Source organism: Acanthochromis polyacanthus, chromosome 15 (assembly GCF_021347895.1).
Source record: "Acanthochromis polyacanthus isolate Apoly-LR-REF ecotype Palm Island chromosome 15, KAUST_Apoly_ChrSc, whole genome shotgun sequence".
NCBI classification, from domain to species: domain Eukaryota; kingdom Metazoa; phylum Chordata; class Actinopteri; family Pomacentridae; genus Acanthochromis; species Acanthochromis polyacanthus.
In genome coordinates, this window is record NC_067127.1 from 14,633,114 (window position 1) to 14,657,090 (window position 23,977).

Below are 23,977 nucleotides of genomic sequence, written 5' to 3' on the forward strand. Positions count from 1 at the left end.
AAAAATAAAAGCACTCTGGGTAAAAAATGTTCTCTGTGGCAGAACCGAGGAAGATTAGAAGATCTTTTGGCTGATTTGTTGGACATAAAAAAAGATCAATCACCCGTTTCCATCCATTTTCTAGCTGCTTATACAGGCCAAAGTGACAGTTGTACCGGGGCAAGCAGAGCTGTTGAGATATCAGTCGACTGTGCCAGAAGCACAGAGAGATGCAGCAGGCATCTTTAGTAGGTGCCAAAAACAGGCTTGTTGAAATATGAAGAGCCATTTGTTCAACATAAAGTGTAGACCTACCACAATTAAGAGATGAGATATGAACTACTAAATTATCTGTTTTAATAGTTAATTAATCGGTTTAAACATTTTATTTCCATTTAGATATTTTCATATATAAGTTGTGGAGAGAAGACATTTGAAGATGCCATCTTGGGCTGGAGGAACTCTAATCAACATTTTTAAACATTTCTGACATCTTTTAAACAAAACAACTAATTAATCCTGATATTTTTGACAGTTTTAACTCTTTAACAATGCGTCCTGGAGCTTTTGTTTATAATAAACTTGATTTAGTAAGTTAATTCTCAGCTGGTCATTTCTTCAAACGATCATTTCAAGTCAAACTGCCTGAAGTTAAAAGAACTAGCACTTTTAAGTTGTACGTTTAAGTTCAGTTAACTTAAAATTTGCAAAACTTACGTATTTACTTTAAATTAATTACAAACGATAAGTTGACTAAATTTCTCAGTGTGTTGTGGCGTATGGTATGATCAGTATTACCACTGTGCCTTTGAGCAACACACACGCACCTCCACTGATGGGACGCAGACCGCAGACTATCACAGATGGATGCTTAAAAAGCAAAAGTAAAATCACTGTTGAATAGACCGCCTGGAACAAGGAAGGCGACGTGACGGCGAGAGGTCCTCCCATGTGATGCGACCGAGGCCGCCTGACGGACTGTGCCTGTCTGTTATGGCTCCTCCTGCTACAGTGGATCGGGGCTAGACGTAACACCAGTGCGGGGGAACGGGAGCAACACACCGCGATACGTTTCTCGGGAGCCGCGGCTAAACATGGCAGATCGTGCAATGCTGAAGAAAAAGACATAGACTGTGTGCTCGGCGTCGCCTCCTCTGCTGCGAAGGCTTCGACATTTCTTCAAGATTAACAACACCCCAAATGAACTCCGTCAGAGCAAGTAACGTTAGCAGAAGACCTAGGCGAGTATCGAGGCCGCGCCCGGTGCAGCCGGAGAGGAACCACCAGGAAAGAGGTAACGTTAGCCCAGCTAGCCTTAGCTTCTCTGGTCTGCTTGTCAAACAGCTGGCTTTAGGGTTGAAGTGTGTGTTTTGTGGTGGGACGGCTGTGAGTGTCGTTTGTGTTATTACGGTACGCGTACATCACAGTAATGTCGGCTGTTGTGATAAGGCAGCGGGGAGCTAACAGCAGTCTCCAAGGTTCGCATTGCAACCAGGAAACACCAAGGCTTTTGTGTTTGTACTTAGCATTCAGGCCGCGCTTTGTTTTTGCTTGATTTTTGTCCCGAGTCGGCCTTTCTTTGCTTGTCTGACCTCGTATCGCTCCCGGAATTCCTTTTTTGTAGGGTAACATTACATTAGTACTGAAAATGACAAGCGACAGACAATGGTTGGCTCGACTCATGGCTGACAAACGCAGGGAAGGATACATAAAGTGGTTTTGCCATTTGTCGTAGCATGCTAACTGAACCTAGCCTGTGCTAGTTAGCTGTTATTATTAGCATGTTTGGCTAGCTATCTGCGTCCCGTCGTTTTCGTTATAAGCCCCAGTCTACATAACATTTGAAACGCTAAAATGTCAACGCTGGATGTATTTCTCGTAATCAAAGGTATAACATGTCCCTTATAGTCTTGTCACCTCAACTTAGGTGTTTTTCTTCAGTAACGCTGTGTGACATCTGACGGTTATGTGAGCAAATCTTGTTTGCAGTCTTTCCAAGTAAACATTTGCCAGCTTGGGATGTTCTTTAATTTTAGTTACCTTGGATGAACACAAGTTTAGAGACTCAGTCACATTCAAATACAGTGATTAATATTATTAATAGTTGTTTGCTATATCTAATCAGTGTTTTTAGCTGGACTAGGAATAAGTTGTGATTGTTGGTCTCACAGCATCACTTGAATGGCAAGCAGCATAATGTGATTAACTTACTTGTCTGTTCTTACAAAAGTGGAAAAAATCTTAAACTAAAGTAATAGCTGGATGAGTTGATTAAACAAGCCAATGCATAATGATCTGCCATGCTCATCTAGGTAACAATTTCAGAATTCATGTGTTTGTCTCAGGTGCTGCACAGTGGCTGGTGGTTAACACTTTCGCCTTACAGCGAGAAGATCCCCAGTTCAAATCCCGGCCTGAGCCTGGGATCTTTCTGCATGGAGTTTGCATGTTCTCCCTGTGCATGCATGGGTTTTCTCCGGGCATTCTGGCTTCCTCCCACAGTCCAAAAATATGCTGAGGTTAATTGATGACTCTAAATTGCCCATAGTTGTGAATGTGAGTGTACTTGTTTGTCTATATATGTGACAGACTGGCGACCTGTCCAGGGTGTCCCCTGCCTTCGCTGGAGTCAGCTGGGATAGGCTCCAGCACCCCCCGCGACCCTAGTGAGGATAAAGCGTAGTATAGAGAATGTATGGATGGATGTGTTTGTCTCAATTAATTTATTCATGCAAGATCTACTATGGCACTAATTTTCTTGCGTCCAGATGTCCACAGCATGGTTCGGTTGTCATTTCAAGGTGACAGTAAATGAATAAACCTCAGCATGGTCGGTATCAGATACTCATCTTTATCTGTGCACGTCACATCATACAGTATATATATTCTGTGAACAGACGAGACAGGAGTGCCTCTACTTTATTTCAGTTCACAGCTGCAGGAAGTTCCTTTAACTTGTCCAGGTTGTTGCATAGACTGTGTTTGTAGTGGTTACTGAGCTAGTAGCTGGGGAGAGCCATCCTTGCAACCAGAGCAACAAGCAGACAGAGTTTGCATCTTCCATTTAGGGTTGCTATCTTGAGGCTATGGTGAATAGGTTGATAAGCACATGTATGGTTTGGCTGGAGGCTGATGAGAATTGTTTTTTCTGTTGATTGAATCACATCTTTATTGAATTTGTTGTCTTTTCTTTTGTCCTGTAAACAATGTGATGAATCCTGTTAAGACACTTGCATATGTTAGAATGTGTTGCTTATCACCGATAGATTTATGTTTGAAAGCTCACCTCTTTGTAATCTATGGTTAATTTACTGAAAGTGTATTTTGTATTATTCTAATTAATACCGTTGCAAGTAATCGTTGTATTTGTTTTTCTTCTTTTCCACCATTTGCAGATGAGGACGTTCCTGCAGATATGGTTGCAGAAGAATCCGGTCCAGGAGCTCAGAATAGTCCCTACCAACTTAGAAGAAAGTCTCTACCCAAGAGAACAGTGTGTCCGACAAAGACAAGCATGGAGGTATATATATCAGGGATCCTCTGAAGATGATATCGAGACTAAAAGATTTAGATTTTACTGAAAAGACAATTAATATTTGAATGCTACCATTGCTTTTTTATTGTACAGGGTGCTTCCACTTCAACCACAGAAAACTTTGGACACCGACCTAAGCGTCCCAGAGTTTCAGGAAAGTGTCAAGATTTACCCGGTAATTAGGAACACATTTTTAACTTGGAGTTTTTCTTCTACAAAAATATGCTTATTTTGTTTCCTGCACCCTGTAAGGGATAATTGTGGGGGTGATTTTAGAACGGTTACGGATTATTTACATGTTCTGATGTGCAATGATGTGTTGACCTATTTAACAGAAGAAAAAAAGATTTAGTTTCACTATAATTTTCATGATGAGAGGTCTATATTGCACAGACCTTATTTATACAGTGAGTGTGTTTGGAAGTTTCAGAATTGTCAGATTATATAACATGACTATAAACTGATTCAGGCTTATATAGATCTCATAACATCTCTAGCTTAATTTAAAATCAATATATTTCTCAAGCAACTATTAAAGAAATTTTAGAGGTGCAAGGGAATTGTTCAAATTTTAGTGGATTCAATGTTTAGTTCCTGTATTAATCCAGTCTTTTCTTTCTCTTACTCTCATTTTCAGAGTTGGCAGCTTAGGATAAGTAACCATTTTTAGTTTAGCCCTCCCTTAAAAGATTCTCTTCAAAAACTTCTGTAATAAATATTAGAAACAGTGCTATATATTCATCCAGTGTGCGTGGCTTTGCAGTTTAATCTGATTGGCACTTGCTGTAGCTCCACATGATCTGTTTAAAAAACCCAAATTACATCCATAAAAAATATGACATTTTTCTTCACAATTCCTCTTTGTGTTTGAACTTCTTCTCTTATTTTAGCTGCAAAAAGTCATACAGTTAGCAGATTTTTTAAATTTTTTAGCCTATCATGCTGTTATTGAAGCTCCCAGAAACAATGACTGTTTTCTTTCCATCAGCAAGATAAATATTTATATCTGAAATCAGCCACTTACCCCTGAAAGAGAATTAGTGATAATATAGTTCAAGTACTGCAGTTAAGTAAGGGTTATATGAATGAAAAATGTTGACATTTTAATGGATCTCATTATAGAATTGAGTAGTCAGTGATTTTAAAAACAGAAGCTTTACTAGGATCAGTGTAAAACATCAACAGTTGCTTCATTTTTCTGTAGTTGCACGATAGTTGCTTGGAAGTAAACAGGAAATTTGAAATTAAACTCTTGAGAGTAAAGTGTTGATTTCCAGCATTGAGGGTCTGAGGTTGTTCACAGCAGTATTAAAAAACACTGGGGGCTTGTTTATAGTGTAGTGCCAATATTATGATTAGTGAAGCAGGACAGCGATAGGGTAATTACATATTTGTAATTCTTTAAGAGAGCCTTTATCGTTTCTGCAGAAATTTGTTGGTAGTGTAACATGAGAGACCATTTTGGTGGCTCACATTGTTTTGCTGTAAATATGCTTGTATGATTGCTGCTGTTTAACTCCACTCAAACGTCTTTCCTTCCAAAATCTCTTATTCTAATTCCCTGGTTATCCTCCACCCAGCAGCTCCAGCAGAGCAGTACTTGCAGGAGAAGCTTCCAGATGAGGTGGTGCTGAAGATCTTCTCGTACCTGTTGGAGCAGGACTTGTGCCGTGCTGCATGTGTGTGCAAGCGCTTCAGTGAGCTGGCCAATGACCCCATCCTGTGGTGAGACTTGTTGCTGTAGCTTGTTGGTGGTTTACTTGTGTTCACTGGGCTCCTTTGGGTATATTTAATGAATGATTTAACAGCAGCTGTAACTTTTGTATCTTATTAATATTTGAACATGTTTCATTAACATTTACAATTACAGTCCCGCAGTTGGTCGTTCAACTAGCTGTGATTTGATATTACCTTTAATTTGTGTTTTATTTGCTTGTGGGTCTGATTTTAAATGGTTACACACATTTGAAATGTTCATTGTTAAGCAAACAGAAGCTAAATGCTGTTGCTGATCTGACAGCAATAAAATGGTCTATAGAAATTATGATTAAGGAATGTTTTAAATGCACATTTGAATCATTTGTTTGTTTTTTAATATATTAAAATTACCTGTATTGTAATGGTCTCTGTCGTTCTCATTGCCAATACAGGGTATTGTGTGACATAATGTAAAATAAGCAGGACTTAATGTGTTGGCGTTTCTAACACCAAAATACATCTGTAAGCCGAACAGTTTTCTTTGTTTTTAGAATTCACCACGTTATGAACAGATAGTCAGAAATAGTAGACTAAAAATGATTTACTGTCAACTTGGTGTCACATGGTCCTATAGTGTTAACATGAGCTTTGACTTGAAAAGAAGTCATGTTTTTACTGGCCAGGACTTGAAACAACAAAGACTTTTCTTACCAAGGCAGCTGCACAACATCATCAATATTGTGAGCGATTCTGTCACACATGAGAGGAGGATGGTGTTAATCGCTGATTTACCGTGTCATTTCAGGAAGAGGCTTTACATGGAAGTTTTTGAATACACACGACCCATGATGCACCCTGAGGCAGGGAAGTTCTACCAGATAAACCCAGAGGAGTATGAGCAGCCAAACCCGTGGAAAGAAAGTTTTCAGCAGCTGGTATGGAATCTCCAATGCACTTACAGACGTGTTGTTTCCTTTACAAAAGACTCTTATACTGCTTACATATACATGATTATACATGATTTATTGCACTCACAAGTATTTGTTATGCAACTGTAAAAATAACCCTTTCATTTGTGATTATGAAGCAAGTGAGACACTGACAAATAATGTAGTAGCTATTGGCTTTAAATCAAAGAAAGCACAATGATCATCTGACGTGCTTTACACTGAAAATAATTTTTACTAAAACCTTCCCTATGACGTGAACATTTATTGGAAATTGTTACGCTGACGTGCTTGTAGATGCAGCAAGTTATGATTAAAGGTAGTATTGAGACATAAATTTGGTCCTCTTTCCTTTTAATCTTTTAATCAATGCTTTTGTGGGTGATAGTTGCTTCTGTGCAACTTTAAATCCTCCGTGTACAGACAGCTAATGTCATGTGAAAGGGCAACACCACAGGCTATAATGGTGACATTCAGTTTTTAGGGCATAGAGGGGAACGTGTTTAAAGAGAAGAATGCGTTTAAATTGTTATTCCTTTGTGATGTACTGACCTTTAGGCTTGCTTTCCCTGGACAAAAATGTCTGTCATTTTTTTTCCTTTCCCTAACTTTTTCAAAATGGAACGCCAGTGGGAATTATTTTCTTATTTACTGTGTGAGTTATGTGATTTATTGCTTTTATATTTTTTGCAGTATAAAGGCGCACATGTTAAACCAGGCTTTGCGGAACACTTCTACAGTAATCCTTTGAGATACAAAGGGAGAGATAACATGTTTGTAAGTAGACTTTCCAACATTTTCTTTCTTTTCTTTTCTTTTTTTTTTTTTTTTTTTTTGCTTAAATACACCAGTCATTTTACTGACTTGTAATGTTTCCTCCAGTACTATGACACCATCGAGGATGCTCTCGGAGGGGGTCAGGAGCCTCACTTTGACGGGCTGATATTTGTCCACTCTGGTATTTACACAGACGAATGGATCTACATCGAGTCGCCGATCACAATGATCGGAGCCGGTAAGTATGCCTTAAGTCATGGTTCCGGTTTCACTGTGCACGTATTTAGTCTTGTGTCTAATTATACCATGCTGATTATTTTGTAGCTCCCGGAAAAGTAGCAGAGAAAGTTATCATTGAGAATACCAGAGACTCCACATTTGTATTCATGGAAGGCTCCGAGGATGCTTACGTTGGATACATGACCATTAGGGTGAGATTCTCTTTATCTAGGCCACACGTACAGGAAATTAATTAAATGGATCGTCATGGTTTTAGCTACTCTTGTTTCTGCTACAGTTCAATCCTGATGATAAATCCGCCCAACACCACAATGCACACCACTGCTTGGAGATTACAGTCAACTGCAGCCCCATCATTGACCACTGTATCATACGCAGCACATGCACAGGTAATTCTGCTGATTCTTTAGTCCATTTTAGCGATTCCTTACCTTTAAGGAGCTTACAGGAAAAATCTCAGGGGTGCTTCATAGATCTATGCAGCTTACGAAGTCTGTGACTCTAATTGTAATGGTTTAAGGAATGAATCAATCCAATCAGTTGATATGTCTGTGCTCAGATAAGCTTTTCCATAACAGAGCAGAGATTGCTTTGTTTCTTTTGACATTTGTGTGCTAATCGGTCTTTATCCTGCTTGTCTCAGTGGGGTCAGCTGTCTGTGTCAGCGGCCAGGGTGCTTGTCCTACAATCAAGCACTGCAACATCAGTGACTGTGAAAACGTCGGACTTTACATCACTGATCACGCACAGGTAATATATTTATTTTTTCACATTGTTTAAGTATGTTGTTGACGCACACATGCTAAGCAGGTGTCTCATGGATTTATGTAGCAGTCTAGTCTGCTTTTCTTAGTTCTTAGTTGTTGCTTCATTCTAGTTTTTGCTTCCTTTGTTCTTAGTTTACCAGATTTTTGCTTTCTAGTTCTTAATTTGCGTAGTTTTGCCTTTTTATATCTTATTTTGTACATTACATTTCTAAATTTATGCTATTTTTTTATATCTCAGAACCTTCTAAGTGTTTATTTAATGTCTACTGTTGCACGAAGAGAGAGTAACGTAATTTTGATTCTTGGTATGTCATGTACATATTGAAGAATTGACAATAAAGTTGACTTTGACTAGTCACAGTCTAGAGAAACTAGCCTTTTAGATAGATAGATAGATAGATACATAGATAGATAGATAAAACCTTTATTAATCCTACAGCGGGGAAATTTACAGTGTACGGCAGTAAATAGAACATTTGAATCAGAAAAAGAGTGCAGCACACAATGCACACAGTGTATATATATAAATAAAAATATTTTCTTCAGAAGAAGAGAAGAAAGCAGTATTTACAGTAAAATTGTTATGAAATTGCACAGCATCATTATTTACATTTTTTTATTGCACAGTTTGTAAGTGGGTGAACTGAACTACTGGGAGCAGGCTTGATTGTAAAGTCTGACTGCAGCAGGATGGAAGGACCTGCGGTATCTCTCCTTTAGACTCCACGGGTGAAGCAGTCTGTCACTGAAGGAGCTGCCCAGTGATCTTACTGTTTCCTGCAGGGGGTGGGAGGTGTCCTCCATGATAGACAACAGCTTTGTCATCATCCTCCTGTCTCCCACCACCTCCACAGGATCAAGGGGGCAGCCCAGGACAGAACTGGCTTTCTTTACCAGTTTATTCAGTCTCTTCCTGTCTGCAGCCGTGATGCTGCTGCTCCAGCAGACCACTCCATACATGATGGCTGATGCCACCACAGAATCATAAAAGGTCTTCAGAAGTGCTCCCTGCACCCCGAAGGACCTCAGTTTTCTGAGCAGGTGGAGTCTGCTCTGACCCTTCTTGTAAAGTGCGCTGATGTTAGTAGTCCAGTCCAGTTTCTTGTTTAAGTGAACACCCAGGTACCTGTAGGAGTCCACAATTTCAATGTCCGTTCCCTGGATGTTCACTGGTGTAGGAGAAGTGTCTGTTCCTGCTAAAGTCCACCACCAGTTCCTTGGTTTTCACTGCATTGATCTGGAGGCAGTTCAGCAGGCACCAGTCCACAAAGTCTCGGTTGAGTTCTCTGTACTCCTCCTCATCTCCGTCCGTGATGAGGCCGACGATGGCAGAGTCGTCAGAGAACTTCTGAAGATGGCAGTTTGTGGTGTGATGGGAGAAGTCTGCAGTGTAGAGGATGAAAAGAAAGGGGGCAAGGACAGTCCCCTGTGGGGTCCCTGTACTGCAGACCACAGTGTCGGACACACAGTCCCCTGCCCTCACAAACGGTGGCCGGTTGGTGAGGTAATCCAGCAGCCACACTGTGAGGTGGGAGTCCACTCCTGTCTGCTCCAGCTTGTCCCCAGAAGCGCAGGCTTGATGGTGTTGAAGGCACTGGAGAAATCATAAAACATGATTCTCACAGTGCTTTATGTGTGAGGTTAAAATAAAATGCCGTATTACAGAACTGTAAAAAAAATATGCTGAAAACTGTAAGTTGTCACAGACTTAAACTTTTTCAATACTGATCATTGTTTAGGGAATCTACGAAGACAATGAGATCTCAAACAATGCTCTGGCTGGGATCTGGGTGAAAAACCATGGTAACCCAATCATCAGACGGAATCACATCCACCACGGCAGAGATGTGGGAGTTTTTACGTTCGACCACGGCATGGTGAGATATTACTTACTGTGGTTGGGGTTTTGTTTAAAGCCATTTCTTACCGCACATGGATGACTGCCAAGAGGCCCAACTTGTTTTTTTTTGTTGTTGTTCTCAAATATAAATTGACACTTTTGGTAATTATGGGCCTCAAGACTGTCACAGTGTCTGACAATCGTGCCTCTGTCCTACAAACATAAATGTGTTCTGTGTGAAGTTTCAGGGTGATGGCCAGTTGGCTCAGTTTGTTACAACGTGATGCTGCTAATGTCTAGGATGTGGATTCTATCCCTGTTCAGGCCAACAATTGTTTTTTCCCACACTCCTGTCTCTTCTACTTCAATTAGTGTTTTTTTTTTTTGCCCTATTTCCCTTCTCACTTGTCCCTGTTTTCACAGCAGCAGGGATGTTTTTGTGTTTGAGGGTGTTATCACCCTGGATATTCAGACAGGGCTTTGTACAGAGAGGGTGATGGCTTCATAATGCCGCTTATAATAATGTGTCAGATAGGGTGATTTATTTGTGTATGTTTTGTTGTTTGCATCTTTGCTCACATGTTTATGTAAACAATTCAATTTTCATCATATAGCGCCAATTACAGGTCAGATTGTTTCAAGACACCTTACAGAACCCATATGCCTTAACCCAATGCAGCTATGGTCCCTTCTGTGAGTTTTTATTAGTCAAAAGTAGTATTTGGTCTTATTTCTTTATGGAATATGATGTTATTTACTTTACCTGTGAAAAGGTAAAGAGAGCTGCAGGTTTAGCTTAAAAAAAAACAACAAAAAAACAATTTTATCCATTTGCTGTAATTTTTTTCAAACGTTACGACAAGAAGCGAGCGTTTTTTAAGATGCGATCGTGCCTCATTACAATCAGTAGTGCTGTGATGTCAAAGCAGGCCACAGTTGTATGATGCTCTGTACATAGGGATGTGGGCAAAAGCACCTTCATTCAAATTGAACTACACAAGAATTTTGTGATGTGCGGTATAGACACATTTTCAGTTCTGTTTGTTGCTTTCTCGTTGGCAGAAAGGCCATTTTGATAGGACATACTGTACTTTCATAATTTTCCGTCTATTTCCAGGGTTACTTTGAGAGCTGCAACATCCATAGGAACCGCATAGCCGGCTTTGAGGTGAAGGCGTACGCCAATCCAACGGTGGTTCGTTGCGAGATCCATCATGGTCAGACGGGGGGCATCTATGTGCATGAAAAGGGCCGCGGCCAGTTCATTGAAAACAAGATCTATGCAAATAACTTTGCAGGGGTGTGGATCACCTCGAACAGCGACCCCACAATAAGGTCAGTATGAATGTCAGAGATCAAAAAAGTTGCAAAAATCATTTTCAAACGTCATGCCCTCAATTTTATTGTTTTGTTAAAATGCAGGGGCAATGCCATTTTTAATGGAAACCAAGGTGGCGTTTATATTTTTGGTGATGGCCGAGGCCTCATTGAAGGAAACGACATCTACGGTAACGCCCTGGCAGGAATCCAGATCAGGACAAATAGCTGCCCCATTGTCAGGCACAACAAGATCCATGATGGCCAACATGGTGGCATCTACGTGGTAATTATTTTAAAATCGTACAGCCATTAATCACATAAAGCTTATTATCAAAATATTCTTACTTTTTCAAATGTTTTTGCTATAATCCTGAAACATAGTGATTTGTGGTGGTTTTGTATCACGCAGCATGAAAAAGGACAGGGAGTCATAGAGGAGAATGAGGTGTACAGCAACACACTGGCAGGAGTGTGGGTGACAACGGGCAGTACGCCAGTGCTGAGGAGGAACAGGATACACAGCGGGAAGCAGGTAAGATCACTGACAAGTTACCCGTTTAATGTTGAGAAATAAATGTGAAATCAGTGACAAGAATGCCATATTGATCAGCTGTGTGCTGTCATCTAGTGTGATTGTAGCGTGTAATGTCAGAAATTGTAAGGTCAGACTGGCTTATATTTTGAAAAAGAATCAAAAACTGACTTGTGTCTTTATGTAGGCTACTCTGTCATATAGAAACAAAATCAAAACATGCATTTTAATACCAGGAAGAAATGACGGCCAACATATTTAAACAGGTTGGAGTCTACTTCTATGACAATGGCCATGGTGTGCTGGAAGACAATGACATCTACAATCACATGTACTCTGGAGTTCAGATAAGGTTGGTGGATACTGATAATGAATGCGTAAATATTCATTGAAGTCTGAGTTGAGTTAGATGTCCTGATATCAAGATGGTTGATTGGGAAAGGAAATTGATCTGTCATTGCTGAAGCAGTGGCTCAGCTGTCTGTTGTGTCCTTTTTATTTCACAGGACTGGCAGCAATCCCAAGATCAGGCGGAACAAGATCTGGGGAGGCCAGAATGGGGGTATTTTGGTATACAACTCAGGTGAGAAGCAGAGAAACCTTTTCTGTTCTAATTTTCCATAGTGAGTCAGGGCCACTGCTGTTAAAGTGTTTGACCAATGTGGCAGTCGTCATCCACTAATCAAAAACATGAACTTGTGTTTTTCAGGCTTAGGCTTCATCGAGGACAATGAGATCTTTGACAATGCAATGGCAGGAGTGTGGATCAAGACGGACAGCAACCCCACTCTGCGGAGGAATAAGATCCATGACGGGAGAGACGGTGGGATCTGTATCTTCAATGGAGGAAGAGGTAATTAATCAGCTTCTTCTGTGAAAGGAGACTAAAAAAACTCTGATGTACAGTGGACTAGATTCAGTTTAGCCTCATAATTCAAAGAAGTGTACATACAGTAACCATGTATTGCGGGATAAATCAGCATAATACTAACAAATGATCTCTTAAACCATTCAGTTTGAATTTCATGTGAGTGGTTTGTTTGATTAAAAGGACTCTTTTCTGTCATTAGGTTTGCTGGAAGAGAATGACATCTTCAGAAATGCCCAAGCTGGAGTCCTCATTAGCACCAACAGTCACCCTGTACTGCGGAAGAACAGGATATTTGATGGCTTCGCTGCAGGTGGGTAACACCTGCACACAAGCTGTAATGGCTCAGCATTTCAAATTGTGATGAGGTGCTTGAGTCTAATTATTATGGGCTTTTAAACTCCTTACAAATAAGGCTGTGTGAACACATTGTTTTTAACGACGTACATTATGCCTTGCCGTTTTTTACCCCGCACTTGTAGGTATTGAGATCACTAACCACGCCACAGCGACCCTAGAAGGCAATCAGATCTTCAACAATCGTTTTGGCGGATTGTTTCTTGCATCTGGTGTCAATGTTACAATGAAAGGTAATCTCTTTGTCACAAAGATTTTGCCACATTTTCCGAACAAACCCTGAATTATAACAGATGAAAATGTCAGTGACCTGTAACGTGCCAACTTCTGCTGTTTCTTCCAGATAATAAAATAATGAACAATCAAGATGCCATTGAAAAGGCTGTGAGCAGAGGTCAGTGCCTGTACAAGATTTCAAGTTACACCAGCTACCCAATGCACGATTTTTACAGGTAATTCACACTTAATAGTGCAGTCAAAGTACCTGCAATACCTTCTATTGATTGTGTGTTTTGTGATCGTTGACAAAGACACTTTGGCTTCCTGTAGGTGTCACACTTGTAACACAACAGACCGCAATGCCATTTGTGTGAACTGCATCAAAAAGTGTCACCAAGGACATGATGTGGAGTTCATCAGACACGATAGGTTAGTGCTACTGATCCATATTACTGCAAGTGGATGGCACAAACGGAATCAGCAAAATACACCACGGCCCTTCTTTTACTGTTGGATGTGTGTTAGGATGTCAACAAGTGTGTGCTGTGCTACCTCTGCTTCCATATTTACATTTTGTTTGTGAATGGTGTGAAGCCGTTCTTGAAAATGGCACATTTAATGAACTGGAAAAGGCGGCCTCATCAAAACATGCATTGTGTGGGAGACAGCAAGCCCTCTGTAGTGCTGTTAAAATCAACCAACTTAGAATCCATCACACCCCTGAGGCAAGTAAGAGCCATGAAGGGCTTTGGCACCGAGTTAAAGGGGGTCAGTTTGCCCTAAACACAAAGATGACCTTCTCCTGTAATTTCTCTTTTTATTTTTAATCTGTACTACTATGTAGCTTTGGTTTTGTTTGCAGCTGTATGGACAGCATCTCTTTAGACTAACGGATTTTATTTCTGCTGTTGAGAGCATCAAAATGGGTGTTTAGGTTTGTTCAGCAAGATGCAGTCTGTAATAATTACATAGGAATAATTTAAGCAGCTTTCAGGTGATATGTTAAGAAAACTCCCAAAGCACCAATCTCACTGAAGATTTGTTGGTGGAAACTCGAATTTGTTAAACAGAGTAACCTGGTTGGTACCTCACATTTAGACATTAAATAGGTCTGGTGGCAACACACAGTGTCAGATTGAATGAATTCAGAGGAACAAAACTGCCATTCAGTCTGAGTTTAAGGCAAAGGAGAATCTTTTATAAAGATAAAGAATGGTGCCTTGCTGGCTTTACTGTTAATGCACCACAGGTTTCCTGACAGCTTCTGTCAGGGTGAAAAGGCTTAGTTTTTACTGATCAGTCAGTATGCAGTGTATTAAATTCAATGTGTTGTGCTTTTGTTTGACCAAGCATGATCATTTCTGCTCTTCCCGCTCCACTTTTAGGTTCTTCTGTGACTGTGGTGCAGGGACGCTGTCGAATCCTTGTACGTTAGCTGGAGAGCCGACACACGACACAGACACACTGTATGACTCTGCTCCCCCTATAGAGTCCAATACACTGCAGCACAACTGAGCTCAAGACCTGAGGTCCTTTTGCGCTTCAGCAGTAATGGACAGAAGACACTTTAAGTTGTGCAGTGGAGGAGGAAATCCAAACTAAAAAACAGATTCACTTTGACAGAGCATATACAGCGACTTTAAAAAAAAAAAGACTTGGGATACGAATATGCTAAAAGGAGACATTTAGAAAAAAAAGTCTCATTATGGATGCCTCGCGTTTTCTTTTTCTTCAGTTATTTGACAAAAAAAGGTGACATCAGTGGAACAGAGCAGAAGAGCAGCTGACTCAGGGTTTGTGGGCGTGTTGACTTGTTCGTGCAAGCGACACTGGTGAGGGATGGACAAAAACCACCGAGGCTCATCTGCGTTTAAAGAAGTGGAAGAACAAGATACCGAAGTCGTGTACAGATCCATCGTGGACAGATGCTTAGTCAGAAGAGGCACAACTTTTCTCACGAGGAGGCCAAGGCCCCAAATACAACAATGCTTCCATCACTGGGCAACCGACGTGCTCGTATGATAAGTACGAGAAAAATGACCTAGCACTTCAGCTTTTTTTTTTTTTTCCCCCTCAAGACAGCTGTTGAGATTTGATTTAATGCTTTTTGTGTAGTTTTGTATTTTCATGCAAAAATCTTACTGTACTTGAATGTCTTTATTTTATTAAATGTGTTAATTTTTTTGGTTATTATACCCTAGAATTGCTGTAATTATACTCATGTCGCAGTATCTAACTTCTTTCTGTGAAAGAGATCAGAGAAAAGAGAGGAAAACACTAAACTTTTTCTCCAGCAATGTTGACTCGTGTACATTTGCAACACAGAAAAATAGATGCTGAAATGTGCTTTCACAAGACTTGTATCACTTCTTGTGTTTGGAACAGTATCATAAGTGTTTTTTTTTTAATTCCAGTCTGTTTTACATAATCTATGCATATTTTGTGTTTACTGTCTGGCTGTCATGCAAGACAACTCACTGGAAGAAGTGATAAAGATGTGGAAAGAAAAAAAATCAACCATTTTTGTTGCATTTTGCTTAGAGGTGCAGTTTGTTTAGCAGCTAAACCCATGATGTGTTTTATTAACACAGCCTTTTTTTTAACTTGTTACCAAATCAAAAACATTGCCGATGGGGTCAGTTAAGTGGATAATATATACACACACACACACACACACACATCTGTATTAGAGTAAGCCTGGTTGTTTTTCTTCTCAAACAGGCACAAATGCTGCTTCATGGCCTGTAAAGACAGTTTTATTTTAGAGACTTCAAAGACAAGTCTTGTGAAAGCATTTCTTCTGTGTTTTTCCATTGTTTGCCAATGTTGCTGGAGAATTTCAAAAGCTCTTACTCTACTGAAGCTGAGACAAGTATCTATATACAGCGCTTTATGGTTTCATTGCCCCCCTTCCTCCCCATTCATGTGTACTGGTGATTGTGGGTTCTCATACAGACTGAAATGTATGCATGTATCATAACATCTAGACTTAATATATTGTGAAGTATTCAATAACCGTTATGTAGGCGCTAGCGTGAATTAAAAGGGTTTAATTTCCTAGATGAAACATTGTCATTTTTTAAAAATAAACTTTATTAGATCATCACAGTAGTGTTTTTTCCAAATGCTGAGCTCACAAAAAAAATAAATCAGCAACAGCGGAGTTTTTTTTGTTGTACAAATTACAGGGTGTTGAGCAGTTGAAGGAGTGAAGCAAAGTGTGTGCTGTCCAGTGTGGCATCTTCAGCGAACTGGCAGAGCTTCCTGTCAGAGGAGATAAGAGGGTAAAATAGATAACCAAGCTTTGACGTTTAGTCATATCTCTGCAGTAGCTACAGGATGTAACAGCAACACTAAAACATACTTGAAGAGTCTGAGGGTGACGGTGCTCCTCTCAAACTCTCTGGCTTTCCTGTGTCCTGACTGAATGACCTCCTCTGGCAGGCTGGCGAGTCGAGCAGCGTTGAATCCGTAACTCTTTGGACAAGCGCCAGTGATGAACTTGTAGAGAAATGTGATGGTCTCCTGACTTGGATCCTCGCATTCGTTTTCCACCATGCACGCCTGACAGGGACAGACAGGGACATTACACCGAGGCACAGCACAGAATTCACAACACGCAATGGTGAAACTACAGAAACTGATGAGCACAAGGAGAAAGTTATCTGTGCGCATTATTAACAGTTCTGCTGGAACACTGTGCACAAAATTACCCAATTTCCTCAAATTATTTGCACCATGTTGCTAAAGCAGTGGGAACTTTGCAGCAGAAAGATACAGACAATGAGAGCATCGGGCAAACAGCTGTGCTGTAAAATAGATGTGCTCTTTCAAACTAAAGTTAAGCTGTCGATCTCATTCATTTCAACAGCTACATCGAGCACAATTTACTAAACTTTGGCTTCTACTGTCGGTGTAAAATTACGTTGTACAGGATGGCTTATGGTTTCAGGGGATAATTTCATAGTTTGTACTCACAAATTATTACTTTACGGGGAAAAAAACATCTGTTTGGAAAAAAATTCTACCTCCCAAGCTCTCTGAAAACAAGATCTATGACTTTAAAAAGGTTGGAGAAAACTATGCAAGAAACAGAATCTGGCTCCTCTTTATCACATTTTTTACATCTGTGTTTGCCTGTGTAGAGTAACGTTAAGCATCATTGCTGTACTCACCATATGGCCCAAACGCACAGCAGGGTTTTTGGCGTAGTCCTCCACCAGAGAGTGGTAATGTGTCGAGAAGAGAGTGCGACAGCAGATATTCTCAGCAAGCTCCTTGACAACCGCACTGGCGATCGCTGTGCCGTCGTATGTGGCTGTGCCCCTTCCTGTGAATAGTTTGCGTCCGAATGGTTACATACTGAAAACATACCGCCAACGCAATAACAATGTGCAGGAGACCACCTATGGTGTTCAATATGAACTACTAGTAATTAGCAATGAATATTCACCTAATTCATCCAGGAGCACTAGTGAGTGTTTGGTGGCATGGTGCAGGATGCTGGCCGTCTCGCTCAGCTCCACAAAGAAGGTGCTCTCTCCTATAGAAGGCACAGGTCGACATTAGAAGCTTAGCTCATGAGGTGGACGCTGAGATTATTGCTCCATCTATGGTAAAGTAGTTTGTGATGTTACCAGCCATGATACGATCTGAGGCTCCCAGCCGGGTGAAGACCCTGTCCACTGGTGTGAAGCGGAGGCTCTCTGCTGGAACATAACAACCCAGCTGGGCTAGAACGATCACTAGTCCACACTGTGGAGACAGAGCAGCAGAGTCGCTTAATATGGGCCCACACTGAACTCAAACAAACCTCCACTGTCCATGTGAAAGTTAGTGTCTGTAAACACTTGGAGGAAAAAAAAATGTGTCAAATGGCCCACCTGTCTCATGAGAGTAGACTTTCCTCCCATGTTTGGTCCTGTGACAAGGACACAAGAAGCCCGACCTTCCTCCTCTTCAACATCGCTGCTTCCAGAGCAGCCGATGAAGATGTCATTGGGAATGAAGTCGTCGCCAAAAAAGGTTTTGGTGACGCAGGGGTGGCGGGACCCAGTCAGGTCAATGAAGGGTGCTACCTGGTTGTTGTCCTCAGGGAGCACAACCTGCGGCCTGGTCATTGGTCCATCTCCACCCTGGCTGTAGCGTGACAGAGCCAGCAGCACATCTGAAACAAATCAACACTGATCATTTAACCAATTACCTTTAAAAAAATATGCTTTGCTTCCCACATTCTTATGTTATGGGAGTATTTTGCAGCCAAGGTCTGTTAAAACAAAATAAATACAGCCAGACCTGTGGCTAAGGGATGGCACAGTGCTACACAAACACATAAAAGGCACATTATGTTACTGCACCAGAGATCTGTAATAAACTGCAATTATCTCCGTCTGTCAGGAGCAAAGAGCAGTACACAATTTCTGTAACAGAGAAAAACATGCTAATTAGTCTAAGCATAGCTAAGTTTTAAATGGAACAGTCACAAAACGATGACATTATTTCTAACAGGCACTCAGACTGCTGCACCATCATCGTGTTAAATACAGTGTGAGGGTTTATGGGTAACATCTGCAGGAAATGTATTCAGAGCAGACACCTGCAAAGCAAGCTTGTTCTCACAGGCTCAAAATATGCTGCTCAGACAAACCATAAAAGAAAAGTCAGACAATGAGAAATGTTTGGTACTGTAAAAAATAGTGCAGATTAAAATTAAAAAACAAATGTGATTACCGAGTACTGCCATGCACTCCACACCAGTCTTCCAGTCTTTGTAGTTCTTGTCAAAGTTGTAGAAGAGCCTCCTCATGCAGTCTTTCAGCGCAGCATCTCTCTTCTCCTCAAATCCCTGCAGCTCTGAGAACAGACGTTCGCTCTCCTTTGTCACGTAACGCTTCCAGCCTTTCTTCGTAGACTTCACCTCATACTCCTCAGGGATGTTCCTCTCTGAGACGCTGTCGGGAACCTCCATCTGATAGCGGTTCCGTCCGGTTCCCCAGTAGGCCATGCTTTTACAGCCGAGTCTCTTCTTCTGCCTGTCCAGGTAGTCCAACAGCTCTCGCTCGCAGTTTTTGATTCCTGTCAGAGCTTGGTCGTACTCGGGGTCAAAGCCAGCTTTAGGGGTTATGACACCAGTAGTGCGGGCTTTCTGGTGGTCGAAAGCTGTCTCCCAGCGCCTCAGCTCAGCAGAGAGATCTGGAAAGAGGCCATTCTTTTCACTCTTCACAGTGACAACTTGGCAGAGCAACGTGGAACGAAATTCGTCCAAAACTTGATCGAAGACAGAAATGATCTCCTGCATTGTTTTGAAACCTTCCAGCGCTGAGAGGAAGTCGGCTATCTTGCGCTTGCTGTAAGTGACTTCCTCGTAGAGAACTGCTCTGCCATCAGGGTGGTCTTGGCCCTTCAGAGGAGTGCCAATGCTGTGGATTTTACTCAGGAGACGCTCCAGGTCAGGGAGCTTCTTCAGCAGGTCTGAAACCTCAGTAGCTTGAGCCTGAGCGCCCATCAGGTCCTCCACTGCATCCAGTCTGTCTCTGATGGATGTGGGGTTACATAGAGGAGCACAGAGCCACTGCTTCAGCAGCCTCTTGCCAAATGGGGTTGAGCAGGTGTCCAAACGCTCCAACAGCGCCCCTTCTGTCCCTCCTGACCCATTCTGAAAGATTTCCAAGTTTGCCAGAGTCACTCCATCAAGGACCATACGCTGACGAGTCTGGGCAAAGAAGCTGGCAGATCCGTCAGCCTTTTCCATCTCAACGTCAACAGGGACATATTCTTCAAAGTTAGCCATTGACAGCAACTCTTTGTCTACCAGACATTTCTTCAGGTAGAATATGCATCCACCCAAAGCAGACAGTGCCATTTCATAGCCTTCTTTAGGAGTAAGGCACAGTGAATCACTCTCAGAGGTCATCTTTTTCAGAAGAGCAGGGAGAAAACTGCTCTTCTGCTCACTGTCAGCAGCCTCTTTAAAATAATCTTCTTCTGAAAGAGTTTTCAGAGTCTTCTGAGCATCCCAGAACTGTGTTCCAGCATTAAGTCCTTCCTGGAGAGCAGAGGACAGAGAGGCTTTGAGTATTTTGCGTGTTTCAATGGACGGATTACTCTTTTCAAAGAGCACCTCAGCGGGGGCAAAGTGTGCTATCAGGGTACGCAGGCGTGAGCAGTGACGATCATCTGAGAACTGACCGACATGAAAACAACCCACAGAGGTATCAACAAAGCAGACTCCGTAGGTGCGGTACTGACCAGAGCTTTCCTCTTCAGCCTTCTCTTTCAAACTCAGGAGGAACTTGCTCTGACTCTCTGAAGGAGCACCGTCCAACACACTGTAAGTTTGGGTACCGCGTGTGATAATACGACACACCTCTCTTCTCACCACACGGTCAAATTTTGTGGGTTTAGCCAGGGTCTTACAGCGTGCCTCCATCATCTCTGGGGTCTCTGTCTGCTCCACACGAGCCACCTTGTAGCCCTTCTGAACCAGCACGTCTGAGAAACGCCCAAAGCCGATCTCTGGAAAGCCAGAGTGTGCCCAGGTCCCCTTCATGAATGTCAGTCCTAGCTCGTTGACACCAATCACAGCATCCATGTGGTAGAGCTCATAAAACTTTCCCACCTTGTAGAAAATCACCGTATCGAACATCTCAGATTTCAGCTGCCACCACCTACGCATGCCGGGTGTGTTTCTGTTTAGAAAGTCTTCTGGCACATACAGGGTGGTGGGGTCGTAATCGTCCTCTGACTGTCGCCGCCTTTTGCTGTCTTTCCTCCTGCCATCCTGCACCCACTCCAGCTTCTCATGATCCCAAACAGTTACACCTGTGGTGGAGCCTGATCCATTTGTCTGGCTCTCAAAGTTGTCAGGAGCTGAGAAGGCTGACAAACGAGACTTTGTGTTGGCTGCGACGGCTGCCGGGGCTCGTTTGGGTGCAGCAGACGGTCCAACAGGTAGTTTTGCTTTTGTATTTGCAGACTTTTCTACAGGACGTTTACGCTTTACAGGCTTGATGGGGCTTTCTACTTCCGACTCCTGGGTGCTCTCCTCCTCACCACTGCTCACTGCGCCTTCTTCCTCTTCATCCTCACTGCTAGATGCTGCATGTTCTGGTTTGAATTCCTCATCGGATCCGTCACTATCTGAGGCCACGATAATTCGACGTCGCTTGGCTTTGTTCCCTTTCTCTGTTGAAGCACGGGATGAATGTTGACGAACTTTGGATGGCTTTGCTTCCTCATGTTTCTCTTCATCCACATCACTGAGCTCTTCATCAGTCAGTGTCGAATTGTCAAGCTGGAATAAAAACAAACACAAAGTAAAATAAGTAAATAGGTAAATAAGAACTATGCTGTTATTTAGTAGTAAAATGTAGAGTTTTAGATCTGTATACTAACAACAATACAAACAGTAATCAAACCTCCATTTCTTCATCATCATCCTCTTCATCATCAGATGGATCCATGCAGAGAGGCATCTTTAATCTTTTTTCAGGGGCGTCAAACAGTACTGCATCAGCAAGCTCCATCGACCGACGGATTACAGGTTTGCCACTGAAGAACACCCCTCCAGTTTTAGCATCGCTGCTGTCAGAGCCTGTTGAAATGGCAAAACAGTCTAAATTACTCCATGGACAAAGCCCACAGCAGTAATGTTTCTCAAAAATTTGCATTATGATTATACGGAGTAGCATCCAACCTTGATACTCTCTGACATATTTGACGCTGACCCATCCTCTGGTAGGAGGTTTGTCAAAGAAATGAACATGTATGCGCTGGGCCTGACCACGACCCCTCATCTGCTGCCCGGTCAGAGGCTGGGGCACCACCATGCATGGCCACCAGGGGTGTCCTTCCAGTTTTGCCCACACAAGGGCCCCAGCGCTGAACGGGCATGTGGAGCTGCTGAAAGGGAGAAAAATAAGGTCACGTATTGAAAGTCATATATTGTCACAGACCAATAGACAATTCTTCATCAACAACCTAGAATAATAACCAGATATATATGTAAAATTGTACTAGAGTGATTAAATTAGGACGCTCTCCTCTATTTATGTGGAAACAACTGAGATTGATCAGTTTGTCTCCTGTAGTTACAGCTGATGTTCTTCTCTATTTTCTTAATCTTTCACCGCTCTGTCACTTTGATTGTCCATTCAGGTCTACATCTTAAAACATTATGAATTACCGTTTTCCAAATTGTTTCAGGTTATTTTGTGGTTGCCTTCTAGCTTAGCCACTTTGAGAGTAGCCAAATTACTGGTTTGTGTTTCTTGTTTAGTTTTTACAGTCTCAGAGATGACAGACTACAGATAGAGAGGAGGCTGCATCAGACCTGAAGTAGAGCATTTAAGTTATCAATAATCAGTCAATGAAAATGCAGACACTGATAATCAGACAAACGCCAAATATCAGCCACAGAAATTGGTCTATCTAAAACAGTAACAGTCATAACGATTGTTTTCTTGATCATCCATTAACGATGCAGTACATTAAAAGCAGAAATAGCGATCACAAGTTCCTACAGTCCAAACTGATGTCTTCATATCATTGATCAATCCAACCAAATCTCCAAACTCAAACATTATTATCAACTTCAAATTGTACTGAAATTAAAAAAGCAGTACATTTTCATAGGTGAGAAGCTTGTTCAACAGAACTGACAGCACTTTAGCTGGAAAAATAATGGAATTCAACTTATTCCTTCAGCACTACTAGTCCGTTAACTGACAATGGTTGTAACAGGTAACTGGTTGTAGGGCGTAGTGTATGGTTGTAAATGTAAAGCAGTAAAAAGCTGTGGAAGTTTGCAATAATCTCTAAACTAAAACAGGGCAAATCTTTACATTTGCACACAAAAAAATGTAAAGTACTGTCTCTTGTGCGTTTGTCTTGTTTATTTTTTATGTGAGAGAACTGCTTTCATTGAATTCCAACTGCAAGCCTAGCATTAAAACACGCATTTGCGGTTCAAGAAAGAAAAACAGACACTTGTCACTCAATTGTGACAATAATGTTATTTCATTTCATTTTTGGCACTCGATTTATTTTCTAGATTATATACTTGCTCTGATTCATAACACAATTTAATATCATATTCCATCTCGTTTAAGTGTGGGGAGGGGATGTTCACAGTGTCTAAACTATGACAAATAACAGCGATCAGTAAATTTTCAAATAACCTCAGTATTCCACTGTAACAATCACAGGGATCACACTGATTTGACCGAGTCAAAACCTCGCACTGCATGGTCTGCTCAGCTCACCTGCTATCACTTGTAAGTCTAATGCACAACCAAATTCCCATGTGAAATGAACCTGACAACTACCTCGTCGTGCAACGTGGATGCTTTCTATGTTGAGTAACTCCTCTTGAATGCACAAGTGGAGTACTTGCTTGTCAAAATATATTCGGTAACACGTTAGCTCGTTAGGCCTTATAAACGGTCTTTAGCAAAGGGAAGATAACTGTGCATAACGTATCTCCAGCAATTACACGGCTCCCAAAGCGTACTCACCTGTCTTTAGCTGTTGGGGGCTTGTCGCCGAATAGTTTCTTGAATCCCCCGCTGGCAGTCTTGGACTTACTTTTCTGCTGAACTTTTTTGTCCCTGGCTGGCTGCTGTGTCGGGCTCTGTTTAGCTTGTTCCTTCGGAGAGGAGTTGGACTTCTGCACGGAGGAGGGCAGGTCTGCCTCGGCCGGGGAAGGGCTCGGCTTCGGCTTGGAGACCGGCGGCGGAGACTTCGTGAAAAAATTGAAAAGTGAGCTTTGCTTCGCCATTTAAGCGAGTTTTAAAGTATTTTTTTCTATTTTGTGGAAGAGCTGGGTCCTATGGCATCACCTACTGCCCAGCGCGCGAGCGCAGTCCGTTCGCGGGAAACATGCGCAGGCGCTTTGTGGG

General features: G+C 41.8%; 2 protein-coding genes across 4 annotated transcripts; one reads left to right on the plus strand and one right to left on the minus strand.

The window, feature by feature from the left end:
- The first annotated feature begins 822 nt into the window (after positions 1 to 822).
- fbxo11a (F-box protein 11a) lies at positions 823 to 16,182 on the plus strand. Of its 2 annotated transcripts, none has more exons than XM_022209614.2 (22): positions 823 to 1,273; positions 3,375 to 3,499; positions 3,608 to 3,689; positions 5,095 to 5,239; positions 6,018 to 6,147; positions 6,853 to 6,936; positions 7,042 to 7,174; positions 7,261 to 7,367; positions 7,454 to 7,565; positions 7,820 to 7,926; positions 9,683 to 9,820; positions 10,901 to 11,118; positions 11,206 to 11,386; positions 11,513 to 11,635; positions 11,902 to 11,987; positions 12,142 to 12,218; positions 12,345 to 12,488; positions 12,706 to 12,816; positions 12,986 to 13,093; positions 13,204 to 13,312; positions 13,410 to 13,508; positions 14,465 to 16,182. In XM_022209614.2, exons 1-22 carry the CDS (start codon positions 1,180 to 1,182, stop codon positions 14,592 to 14,594), a joined length of 2,643 nt encoding a protein of 880 aa, XP_022065306.1. In that variant the 5' UTR covers positions 823 to 1,179; the 3' UTR covers positions 14,595 to 16,182. The 2 variants fall into 2 exon arrangements, with proteins under 2 accessions (XP_022065306.1, XP_022065307.1); XM_022209615.2 differs by having other exon boundaries at positions 824 to 1,273; positions 5,098 to 5,239.
- Positions 16,149 to 23,959, minus strand: msh6 (mutS homolog 6 (E. coli)). Of its 2 annotated transcripts, none has more exons than XM_022209613.2 (10): positions 23,594 to 23,959; positions 21,775 to 21,977; positions 21,497 to 21,672; positions 18,810 to 21,372; positions 17,963 to 18,246; positions 17,717 to 17,834; positions 17,533 to 17,622; positions 17,255 to 17,409; positions 16,444 to 16,643; positions 16,149 to 16,343 (listed from the first exon to the last, which is right to left on the minus strand). In XM_022209613.2, exons 1-10 carry the CDS (start codon positions 23,854 to 23,856, stop codon positions 16,262 to 16,264), a joined length of 4,134 nt encoding a protein of 1,377 aa, XP_022065305.2. In that variant the 5' UTR covers positions 23,857 to 23,959; the 3' UTR covers positions 16,149 to 16,261. The 2 variants fall into 2 exon arrangements, with proteins under 2 accessions (XP_022065305.2, XP_022065304.2); XM_022209612.2 differs by having other exon boundaries at positions 21,775 to 21,980; positions 23,594 to 23,958.
- Positions 23,960 to 23,977: the final 18 nt, after the last annotated feature.